At 41.4% G+C, this 12,597-nt stretch overlaps 1 protein-coding gene across 1 annotated transcript; it reads right to left on the bottom strand.

The window, feature by feature from the left end:
• Positions 1–9,303: 9,303 nt before the first annotated feature.
• On the bottom strand, positions 9,304–11,218 carry gadd45g (growth arrest and DNA damage inducible gamma). The gene is made up of 4 exons (NM_001004986.1): positions 11,056–11,218; positions 10,541–10,642; positions 10,188–10,401; positions 9,304–10,070 (listed from the first exon to the last, which is right to left on the bottom strand). The coding sequence occupies exons 1-4, from the start codon at positions 11,106–11,108 to the stop codon at positions 9,960–9,962; spliced, it is 480 nt and encodes a 159-aa protein (NP_001004986.1). The 5' UTR covers positions 11,109–11,218; the 3' UTR covers positions 9,304–9,959.
• Between the last annotated feature and the right edge of the window lie 1,379 nt (positions 11,219–12,597).

Raw genomic sequence — 12,597 nt, 5'->3', positions numbered from 1 at the left:
GCAGAGGAGGAGTGGTTGGAGAGGTGTATGAGCCTGGCAGCAGTATTCATTATGGACTGGAGAGGGAACAGTCTTTGGAGGGGAAGGCCAATTAATAGGGAGTTACAGTAGTCCAGGCGAGATATTATAAGAGAGTCCTGATCTCCCTTTCTGAATAGTTCAATATCAAGCAAACTATTTTCACAGATGTAGCAGGGAGTGGGATACATGCCTAACACATCTCTATTACTTGTTTTGGGATTTTGGCCTTAAAGTGGTGCTGCAACTCAAATACCAATTGCTTCTTTCAGTCTTTAACTGTCTTATGAACTATAATCATTTTCAAATGGGCTGCAGGGGAGGGGAGTCTAGTAAAAACTCATGTTTACCCCATTACCCCCCCCCTCACCTGCACCTATGCCATCAGATGTACACATGTGGGGTAAAAGCAAGTTGTGTGTAAAGAGTGACCAAATGTTTGCTGGGGGGACTGGAGTGGTCAAATTATAGTCATTTGTGAGCCCTGGAAAGCAAGCCAAAAAAAATGGCCACTTCATTTAAGTGTGTTGCAACAGTACACTAATACACTATTAATTGGGGTCTCCTAATTTGTATTTCAGTATTCACACAAAGACCTGCATTTTTAAAGCATGTTCACAATGTAGCCCCTTTATACTTTGTGAAACTTACAAACCACTTAAATATAAGTTCTATATAATATATAAGTTCTATTCTAGATATAGATTAAAAGTTGGCAAGGAGGTCACGAGCAATGCATGCACCCCCCCCCCCTCCTTCCAAAATGTCACAGGGTATTTAACTGTGGCTGTGTTTACCTGTAAAAGGAGTCGTCTGCTAATTGCATGTCACTGCATCTCTCAGTACGCAAGTGTACTTGTATTGCATGTAACTAAGGCATCAATATGACAAGGTTGTTTTCTCCAAATAGCAACAAATGCCATAGAGCGAGTTGTTTATAAATAAGCATAAGGTAAGCCTAATTTCTAACACCTACTGTCTCTGATGGTAATTTTAATGTCAAATAAGTCTCAGGGAAACCAACTGTATTACGTTAATATGTTTGTTCCCTCACCTTTTCTCTCTCCTTTATCTATAAAACAAATGTCACACTAAGACAAGGCCGGAAATGAACCCTGATCGACTATATGGGGAAAACACAAGAGGGCATTCACCTTCTTGCAATGATATTAATATCCTGAACGTCATCATCACTATCAATCCAAATATTAATGTAGCTGTTATTACCCTGTATTCCAGTATAGTAAGTCAATGAAAGTAAATAGAAGGCACGTAAATATGTTTTCCTGTCACAACTGTAAGGCATGCTTTATGATAAGCCAGAGGTGCACAAGCTATGGGTAGGGATATTAGACTGTACTTGTGCAGGACTAAACAATATAGTAGCGTTAAAGGATAATCAGAAACCAGATACTAGTAATGATGCAAGAAACAAGAAATATCAGGTATGTTCCCAGCAAGTATTAAAGTTGATTTATTAGAGCTTGGCCCTCCAAGACTTTGCTGGGTAATGCAACTGAATAGATCATGGGCCTGCTTAGTGAAACATACATGCTCTAGTACTAATAATAAACAGCATAACTGCAAACAGGAACATACTATATATATATAAAAAAAACCATGGGCTTTACTAGAGAACCCAGCAGCTGCTAGAGAGTTCTATAGAGGGACCAGTGGAAGGCCCAAATGATACACAATTTCAATATATCCTTGTGAAACAATATTTTCTCAAATGTTTGGGAGAGTGGGGGGCTTTAAAAGATTTTAGAGATGGCCGGGAATTACAACAAAAATGCATTATCCCACATTTTTAGTAACAGATTTTGATCCCCACCTCAGCCCAGTATTAACTGTTCTGAGCCCAGTTCAACTCCCCTTCCCCAAAACAAGCATGCCTGCCAAGGGCCAGTACCTAGCAGCATATTTATTCTGCTAAACTGAGATGACAGCAACACAGAATAATCGCAGTTTATAGGCCTCCACTACAGCAACCTTATGGGCAAATAAATCATTACCTATAGGGGCACATTTACTAACCCACGAACGGGCTGAATGCGTCCGATTGCGTTTTTTTTGTAATGATCGGTATTTTGCGATTTTTTCGGAAATTATCGCAACTTTTTCGTTACCAATACGATTTGCGCGAAAAAACGCGAGTTTTTCGTAGCCATTCCGAAAGTTGCACGAAATCTGGTGATTTTTTCGTAGCGTTAAAACTTGCCAGATTTTGCGCAACTTTCGGAATGGCTACGAAAAACTCGCGTTTTTTCGCGCAAATTGTATTGGTAACGAAAAAGTCGCGATAATTTCCGAAAAGCCGTAAAGGCGCCGAAAAAATCGCAAAAAATACGAAAAAGTCGCAAAATGTTCGTTTTCCAATCGGAATTTTTCCAATTCGGATTCGAATTCGTGTCTTAGTAAATCAGCCCCATAGTGTCAGTTTGTCTACAAATCAGTTGTGATAGACCGTTATGTATTGTAATGCAGAATATGTTGGCACTTTATAAATGAATGTAATATTATAATTAGGTAAGCTTTGAAAAAAAAAAATCATAATGATTGGTCAGTATCAATTACTTGACCAATCAACAGAAAGGGACCGGGAAACATGTAAAGGGCAAGTCTGAAAGTGTGAGCTTCACACTAACTGCATGTGAGAATTTTCCATGGGGCCCAGCAGCTAGTTAGGTCACTCTCAGGAATACTTGCAAAATAGGCTTTCATTTACAACTTTCTTCAGTTCTTTCCACAAATACATTCATTGCAGGAACTCCATTCATGTTTGTTTGAACACTGTAAGCATTTACCATAAGTTACGGTAACTTATAATGGAGAAGGCAATAAAATATCCCAGACATAACTCGCAGTCCTCCATCCATAGAATTCCACGAGTCCCAATAACTGCAGACACCTCTAATACAATCTGCATGACACGCATGTCTTAGCCTCTCCACAGACAGTGATTTGTCGGCTAACCTTTCTACCTGTCTGGTTTGCATACACTGGGCAGACCGATAAGCAGACAGAGGTATTCATTACATCTCCCCAGAAGGGCTTGACTCATCGTTTTGCCCTGAAAGTAAATTCCTATTACACTACCCCAGCTTGGGCATTGCTGGGAAATACAGTGTAATAACTCAGTTTAAAGGGGGAAAAATTGTTACCAAGAATGGGTTTACTATAGGAAATAATTTTATATAACTTGTTTTCTGAATCTTGTTACTGGTGAGTGAACAAACTGAAATTCCCCACCCTGCTTATACAGCAGCAAAGTTTAGTCTAAGGCCCTGTAAATGTTGTTAAACTACAACACACACCATCCACCAAAAGTCTCAGGTTGACCTGTTCTGACTCATTTCTTTTACTGATAATATTCTTTATTGCCTTCTGCAAATAGGCATCCTGGATCCTCACTGGAGCTCCCCACAGCTAAAAGGTATCCCATCCGCTAATGCACATGATGACTTTGGCTATGGATATGGACATGTGACTGCTGTTAAGAGCTGATTACATTTCCCATATTTTCTTCCCCCTCATTTCAGAGGAAGAGGAAATCATACTCTGTCTGACCAGGCTGCTGAAAGCCAAATGAATTACGTGCTGCCAAAACAGCATAAAAACCGTCTGGCCTTTCCCAGAACTAAGGGAGCAAGAGAGATAAAACACTCCGAGAACTGCTTCTTTTTGCTGTTTGGCATGTAACACAGGAAGGCAAAAAGAATTAACTGTATCCCAACCAGTAGAGTATGTCCTTGTTGATAATAACTACAGAGACTGAAATGAAAGTAACTTGATCCAACAGCCAAAACCTTAGGGGTTCATTTATACTACCTGAGTGTATACCATCTGTCTGTGAGTATCTACACTTGAGACCAACCTAATTTGCAGGCCCCGACTGGAAATCTGTGGATTCTGGCAAATGCCAGAGAGGCTGCTGTAAGATGCCATATACAGTCACTATTTAGTCTCTTGTCTCTGGTGGGCTGTTTTGGCCTCTCTATACTTGAAATGCCAGGACCTATTTTGAATCTCAGTCCAGGCTTGTGAATATACCAGGTATGAGAAAAAGAATTAAAAGTGGGCATCACTGGGTCTGTTACCTCATGGGGCAGAGGAGACGCAAGTACACCTGTTCAGTGGCATAACTATATATACAGCCGGGGGAGCCTGGGCAGCAGGGGGGCCCAGACCGCGAGGTCTGTTGTACCTTAGTTCCCGTCCCAGCCCCCATCCTACATTAAATACACTGGCGCAGTTGGGTAGAAGTAGAAAGTCTTTCCCAAAGTTTGGCAGAAGCAGGGCCTAAAAAATGTTGCTGTGGTACAGGAAAAATTTGCATTACTCTACTGGCTGCAGTGGACGCCAACAACAAAATATCTACATTAAAAAATGCTGACAGTAAATGTTGACTACATTGCATCTGTAGCAATGTCTAACCTACTTCACACTGCCACACAGATCATAGCAGACCCCATGGCTATTTGACATCAGGAAAAAAATGTGGAACAGTAAGTGAACCCTTATTAGAAAGGCACAGGAATTCTTTATCACTGTACAGTGTCGTACTGAGATGCCAGGTGCCAGGGGCCCACCAGAAAACCTTGGCCCATGGGCCCACTTCCCACTATTATTATTATTTGCACTTCCCTACTATGATTCCTCCATTGTTGATTTAGTCTCTTTAGTATTATAATCTCTTTGCTCCTCTTTGTTCTCATACAAGACTAGGGAATGACCATGAAATAGGCCACCGAGAGTTTTCCTGGTATCCTGGTGCGCCAGTCTGACACTGTCACTGTAACTAAATATCTGAACATATAGCACACTAGATGTGATATAAGTATATCTGTGCTACAAAGTGTAGTTAAATATTGATTTATTTTTAAGCATGTTGCACATGAGGTTATGCTATAGGCTGACTGCCCTAGAGCTGCTGAGGAGGAAAATCCAGCCCCACTAATTTGCTGTGATTGAAGTGATAAATATTTGAATGTTGCTTTGGTTGCAGTCAAAATTCTTCCCATCCAAATGTGTCACCAGTGACGTTACTAAAGTGATTGGAGTCAGTGAGGCCCATTCAGCTCCATGGTGCACGGCCGTGAGTGTGCTGCTGTGACGTCACTTATCTCTCACACACAGGACAGGCAAGACATTCAGCAGGCACTTCCCAGACTGGGTGTGATGGTGTCAAAAGGACAACTAGAGAAAGAAACCTACCAAGTGCTATTTCTATAGATGAGGAGGAAGGCAATAAACCAGTACAACTTTTTTGTAATGGAGATCAGGCACAAAACACTATGCAGTATTAATCAAATGCTATATATAGCTTAAAACATGTTAGCCCGTGTTTTTTGTTCTTAATCCTAAACTCCCAAAACATTTGAATCTTGTTACATTTTTAGGATGTGACATTACCATTTACAGAAATAACTGCTTGCACTAATGGCACTAAAGGTTCTGTGTTAATGTACTGTAAATAATCACATTGGTATGTGCCGTTATTACTAAATCTTTCCCACTGCGCCTTGTACATCATTTCAGCGCACAAGAGATTTCCACAGGACCACTGGGATTTTTTCCATTTTTCATAACCATGGCAATAAATTACTCATAAGGTCCTCATTTGTGCATGTAAACCCTGCTATGTCCATTGCTGATATTTATCACAGCAAAGTAAAGCCCCTTGTATCCTGATGTGCATACAGGTAACTGCTTTATGCTAAGGTTTATGTAGTTGGGCTAAATTGCCTTATTGTGGCAGAAGTGTGTTCACTCACAAGTAGACAATCGTTATATGTTGCATGGTTACTGCTTTGTGCACCCTAACAAATCAATTAATATACAGACTAAAATTATTAGGGGAATTGACTTTAAAAATTAAAGTCAACAGCAGGACTTTTAGCCAATCTCTTATTGTATTTTGTCTGCTGCTCTCCAGATTATTATTGTAATTACCATCTGGCTGCTGGTATAAGAGGTCCAAAACACACACAAGTGAGGGTAAATACAACAATATTTAGACTCATACTAAGTCTACTTTCCTGTTGATAGGGTCACTGACCCTAGTGACCACTTATAACTTTATAGTATAGGCTTCAGAGAGGCAGACTAACAATGTAATTTTTAAATTATAAAATAAAAATGTTTCTTAAAGATGTTGCTTTATCTCTTGATTAAATAACATGTAGAATACCAGTGTAAGGGACTTCCCCTTTAAAATTTGCCTCTGTTCAGATAGAGGATATGTTAACATGGCCTTATCTCATTTTTTTAAAATCAAGAGGGAAGCATCCCTGGGCACTGTAGATGTTGCAGATTACAACACCATTTAAGCACGTAGAACTCTTGATACAGTAGTTTTGCAACAGCCAGTGTAGGAAGGTTGCCTATTCCTATTCAGGTTATTATTAGAAGCACCTAAGCAGGACATGAGGAATTTAAAGGGATATTGCGTCACTCTGTCCATTAATAAATGCATATGTACTGGCTCTGCCTCCAGCTATCATACTCTCCCCTTTCTTCCAAACATTCAAATGCTCCCTAAAGACCCACCTGTTTATGGAAGCTAATTCAATGCATCTTGATTCATCAAACTGATCAATAACCAATTGTTTCCATATTCCTTATGTTTCAAATGTACTCTAACCCTTTAGATTGTAAGCTCTTTAGAGTATGGCCCTCTGTCCCTGTTTTTTCTCTGTAACCTTTGTTTGTCAAATTATTATAAGACCCCTGTTCATTATACATTAATGTAAAGCTCTGAGTAACTTGCTGGTTTTATACAAATAAATGATAATGATCAGTATCTATTATTATATTCTAGCCTTCATATACAAAGGTGTGAATGTATGCACTAATAATACGTTACAAGAGTGACTTGCATTATACATATATATATATATATTTGCCTTATGATTTCTGCCTAGAGAAGACATGATCTTTCTTTATAGGGTACGTGAACAGGCCTCAGTTTACACTAACCACAAGCCTAATGGCCCCTTCATTTCAGCCTGCAAATTCCTATGCAAATACTGTCATTTGTATAACGACCATGCCATTCAATAAGAAAAAAATGTTGCACAAAGAATTTATATTTTTGCAAAGCCTTGCCTTCACCACAAGTCATTTGCAAGTCCCCAAGCAGCAATAAAGCAGGAGCCAAGGAATCGTACTGCATGCAAATGACTAAATCTGTGATTCTCTGAAAGACTTTGCTTCAGTTAAACTAGTTAATCCCCCCCTTAATCTCTCTGAATTCATGCTCTGCCAGAGGGAGGAGCAGGGTAGCTATATTTTTTTAAAGAAGGCTTTATCCCAGCATTGCTTCAGCTGTAAACTACATTTCCCAGCAGCCTTTGATCATTTCAACGTAGTCAAAAGCCGTTTAAATATTTATGTATGTTAGGGCAAGAAAAATTGATCATAATATTTATACATTGTATGTGTGAACTACAAAATTGTGCTGCTGCTGCTATTGTTTTTGTTTTTTCTTAAAGGACATGTCAACCCCAAAAATTAATTTTTTGCCTTATAAAAGAAAACATAATTCCAAGCAACTTTCTAATTTCGAATTTTTTGAAATTTTTTAATGCTTTAAAAGTTATTTGTAAATGTAATTGCTATTGAAAGCAGCATTTGCTGAACTCCTGGTTGGTTTTATTTAAACAATGTTGCAAATGCCAGTCTCCTCCAGCAAGACAGGTCTGTGTGCTGCCTTGTGTTACAATGTTTCGCCTTGTGTTACAATGTTTCAAATGCCAGATCCACCAGGACTGGCAAACACTACTTCTAATAGCAATTATATATACAAATAATTCAAAATACATTGCAATTTAGTAATGAAGGTATATTGCAAAGTTGCTTAGAAATATGTTTTCTTTTATTAGGCCAAAAATTGTATTTTGGGTTGACTTGTCCTTTAATGCAGCTCTTCTATATATGTTGCCTTTTCAGTCTGCATGAAAAGTAGCAGTTACTGCTGAGTCAGTGTTGGCGTTCTTTATAGGAAATATACTGCTACAGTTATGCCCTATAACACAGTGTCCCTATTTAATCACAGAAGAATGTGGAATGGATTGGCTGCTTACAATACTATTTCTCCTTGTTCGTAAAGCAGAACATGTTGACCTTTCTTGTGAGGTAGAGCACTTGTGTACACACACTCTTTATATTATAATGCCTGCAATTGTTCCAGGATTCTCTTCCGTCTTAAGTCTAAATTTTTATGGCTGCTGCCCGTTTCTGTTACTCCCCTTGGCAGAGATAAGAAGTCTTGCTGTTCTTTGCAGGAACGCCATGCTATCGCATAGTGGAAAAAAAAAAAGCCAGTTCCTGGAACCACACTATGAATCCTAGTAATAGGCTGCTGGCTATGTTGGAGGCGCTGTGTTCCAAGATTTCTGACTGGACATGGTAAATAAAGCACACTGACCTTGGAATCTGTTTGCTTAATGGTTCAGGCTTTATATTTTTCTCTTTAGGTAACTATGCCAGTTTAACCTAGTATCACCCCCTTTAGTGCATTTTGTTCCCTGAAACCTATGGCTTGCAGAGGATAGGTGGCATCACTGTAAACTCTCTGTATAAATTAGAGAATGAGTTTTGCTTTGCACCCATGCTAATGTTAGTGCTGCACAATAATAGTGTGTGGCTTGTTTTGCTTTGCTAAATCCCAGAAGCAGAAACAACTTGCACTTTGGCAAATGTCACGTTGGATGAAGGGGAATTTTAAACCTGAGGGGTGAGATATGGGGAATCCCTTGCTTAAACACAGTGCCAGCTGCTCTTTTCTGTCTGTGCAGTAACAAAAATCTATCTATGCAGCAGCCCCCTGTCACTCTAATGCACTCATTAGGCATGCAGCCCATAGACCTTGCACGCTCTTGTGATAAGCAGCTGTCGCTGAAGGAGCAGCAGGTCAAATGGTCAGGGCTCAATAGAAAGCATTAGCTGCCTGCTGCAGACTATGGATTATACCAAGCAACACAGCCCCCTTCTATGCAAATCTTATTGTGCACTGCTAACAAAAGGGATGACTACAGCACATTGGCAGCTTTCTGAATAGCCAATGTAGTGGGGTAAAACAGACTGCATTTCTACACATGCCCAAACAATAGGGGCCCAAACTGTGAACCAACAGCTATTACAAGACTATAGCTTTTTTTGTTTGGTTGTTTTGGGGGATGCTTATTATTTTGTTCATTTAGAAAATGTAGGTAGCTCAAGCGCTGGGCCGCAGGTATAAACACCCTACCAGATAAGCATAAAAACCAAAACAAATTAAAGTGAGATTTAAAATGATTTATTGAATGACAGAAAACAACATTTTAAATGCCAAGTTTCATCAAGAAAAGCACTTCAATTTGCAACAGTGTCAAAATGTTGAAAATACAGAAAGTCTTTTTTTTTTTTTACTATGTATTCTGGGTAGTAGACTGTAGTAGTAGACTGTAATAACCAATAACAAGCTGCAATGAACAGAATTCAGTCTCAGTTTGCAATCCAGAGCTATATAGTCCCAGACTCTTCCAATGTGTATATAAAGTTCATGTTTCATATCTCAGCAAACTCCAAAAGCAGATACAGAACAGGTTCTTTCCTTTAACCAGCTGCTTAATTTGCCTCATATCCATCTTAAAAGCTTCCATTTTTGCTTTTAGCACATGCAAAACTCCTCCAGCTCCATGGCATGACTGCCCCCCCCCCAGTGCTTTGGGAGGCTTCAAACTGGCACCAACCCTTCCTTTTACAGATCAGTCCATGTTAAGTTTTCCTCCTTACTCTTCTGCTCCACAAGAGCCAACATCTTTGCCAGTCTTGGCGACTTAATCTGACCTCAACCAGCGTAATCCACAGACTTCGGAATGCTGCTGGTCCATCCAGGTGCACAACACCATGATAATAATGCAGAGATTTTACAATCTAATGTAGAGAAAAGATGTTCACTCTGGCAGGGTGATACTGGGAACCCAGTCGTAGACTTTACGGCTTTCATCACAGAATATACCCAGTTTCTCCAGGGCTGGATCTTTCCAGGCATCCTCATTTGGATTCTGAGAAAAGAAGAGGAACAGAGACTATGAGAACACTGTGCTTACAAGAAATTGCACAAGTCACAGCCATGGGCACAAAGCCAAAACATTGCCGATAAGCAGGAACATGACACTTACCGTAATAAGGATGCAGTGCAGGTCCTTGGGCTCTGCAGACTCATCTGTTAAGCCTAGAATTTGAGCTACTTTTTCTGTGTCATTCAGCCTCACGATATTGATGTCATTTTCACAGCAGAAAGCTTGAATCAGAGTGAAGTGGATCTGAAGGGCTATATCACCCTCGTCGTACTCGTCTGCAGCCAAGATGCAGAAAGTGACACTATCTGGATCTCTGTAAAATCAAATTAAAAAAAAGAGAACATTAGTTCTGCTGCCAGCAAGCCTCAAGTGGGACTGTGTGTGGGCTGTGTTACATGCATGCATGAGTAAAGGGTGTGTGTGGGATCAGTGCAAAGGAGTGGGATACTTACACATTCATTACTTTGGCAGACTCATAGACTCCAACGGTCAGACACTCCTCTCTCTGGGCAGAGACCAATAGTTCATGCAGGGCTTTGCCAGCAGTTTGCATCCTACACAAGACAAATAAAAAGAAATGCATTTAGAGCCAGATCATAACTGAATATTTCTTTCCATATAACTGCAAGACTGGATGCTATGGCAGAAATCCCCACACTCCATAAAAGGAGCTTTAGCTAATGCCACCCACTCATGTTCCCCCATCTGCTAACTGCACATAGAGCTGCAGCTACTTCCCAATATGATCAATAATATTGCACTTTGGCTATATGCAACCAGTGAGTCCAAATCTCTGCACCCCTGGATCATAGCGCTTATTTCTGCGGTCATTTCTCCCTTACAAACGCTTTACTCTACTACGACCCTCCTGCAGAGCTGGGGTTGAACTACAAATCCCAGAATCCCGGATAGGCAGGCGGTAGATCCCTTAGAATAAAAGAAGGCGGAATTGGTATTCTGAAATTACCTGTCAGCGCTTTCAACAACGGTTTCTTGTCCGTGAACTTCTTCCAGAGTCATGATTTTCCGGGTAAGCCACAAAAATGTGAGTGCGAGAGACTTCTCAAATATCCACCAAAGGGTCCGGAAGAAGAAGAGTATAATATCCACAGTAGCTTCAGAGCAGTTAGAATCCCAAGCGAAGTGTGAGGAAACGGAGCGACTGAGCCGGTATTTATGCGCTGAGAGGCGTAGGCGGGGTCTGGTCTCACTCCTTTGCTCTGATTGGCCGGGCGGGGGAGGCATTGTAATGCTAATAGAGCAACAGAACGCGTGCCAGAAGGCCACGTGGGGGAGGAGACGAGGGGAAGGGGGGCAGTAGAAAGGAGGGGGGGGCAGTAGAAAGGAGGGGGGGGGCTCAGTAGAATGGCCGGCCGGTGGGCGCACTGGGTTTTTTTTTTTCTTTTACAATGACTCAAAGTCTGCCTGCTGCCCTTTGTCATGCTGTTGCCAGGCAGAATGGGGGTCTTATGATTTGGGCTTTGCACGAAATGGGAGAGAACATCAAAAAGATCCTTAAAACTTCAGATCTTTGCACTGTGTGTCACAAATGCACCAACGGCAACACATTGATTTGTTTCTGCTGTTCTGGGAACACTGACTATTTATTGGCTTGCTCATGAGCTGTGTGTGCAGGGGCAGCAAGCATCATCTGGGCACAGGGCTACAACTCATGGGCTCCATTAACCATGGCAGTGCTGGACAGGTGGGCCCTGTGGCAGGGTGCTCCATACAGGTGTGCTGGGCAGGGATATTATGCTCATTAGCAGGGAAGATCTGATAACCCTTACTTTAAGCAGACATCTGGCCTGCTGCTATTAATGCAATAAAGGCGATTTTAATGACCCTGCTAACGTGGGGGAAGGACGAGGCCCTGTATACAGATAATGGGGGCTGTGTTTGCGGCAGATTGCGAATGGCACACGCTGCTCGTTAGCATTTGTATAGAGGGGCTCACAATGGGGAGAGGGGCTGGCGTGTGGCAGTTTGCAGATCAGACAATCGCTCCCTTCTTCTCCTTACTAGGGACAGAGTCCACCTGCCGCTGGGGTGGGGTCCTGTAGAGGAAAGTGGGACACAAATGGATCTGACAATCTGTTCCACATCGCAGCAACCCCCCCAGCACGCTTCCAGGCTCTGATTGCTTTTTGGGGGATGCAAGGCTTACTTTAACCCTTTCTGCACGGTGCCTAATGCCTTTAGCCCTGTGCACAGCTTGCAGTATGCGCAGCTTCTTGTTAGTGAATTAGTCTTCTGTCCCCTTTAACTTCATAGGGGTCTCTGCAATGGTTATTGCTTTCTATACCCCACTGTTATCTCTGATCCTTACTGCACTTTCCTGGCTCCACACTAACCCCCTGTGCAAGTGGGGCAGGCAGGCAGTGTGTATCCTTACAGTACCATATTAATCTCGGGGGGCTGCATTGCAACATCGTTACTGAACTCATTCAGACACATGGAGAATGGGAGCAGACAGGACTAGACAGGGTGGAATGCACACGGCTGTAGC

The sequence above is a fragment of the Xenopus tropicalis genome, chromosome 1 (genome assembly GCF_000004195.4).
Source record: "Xenopus tropicalis strain Nigerian chromosome 1, UCB_Xtro_10.0, whole genome shotgun sequence".
NCBI lineage: Eukaryota > Metazoa > Chordata > Amphibia > Anura > Pipidae > Xenopus > Xenopus tropicalis.
Note: the sequence above shows the minus strand (reverse complement) of the source record. Positions and strands in the feature narration are given on the sequence as shown.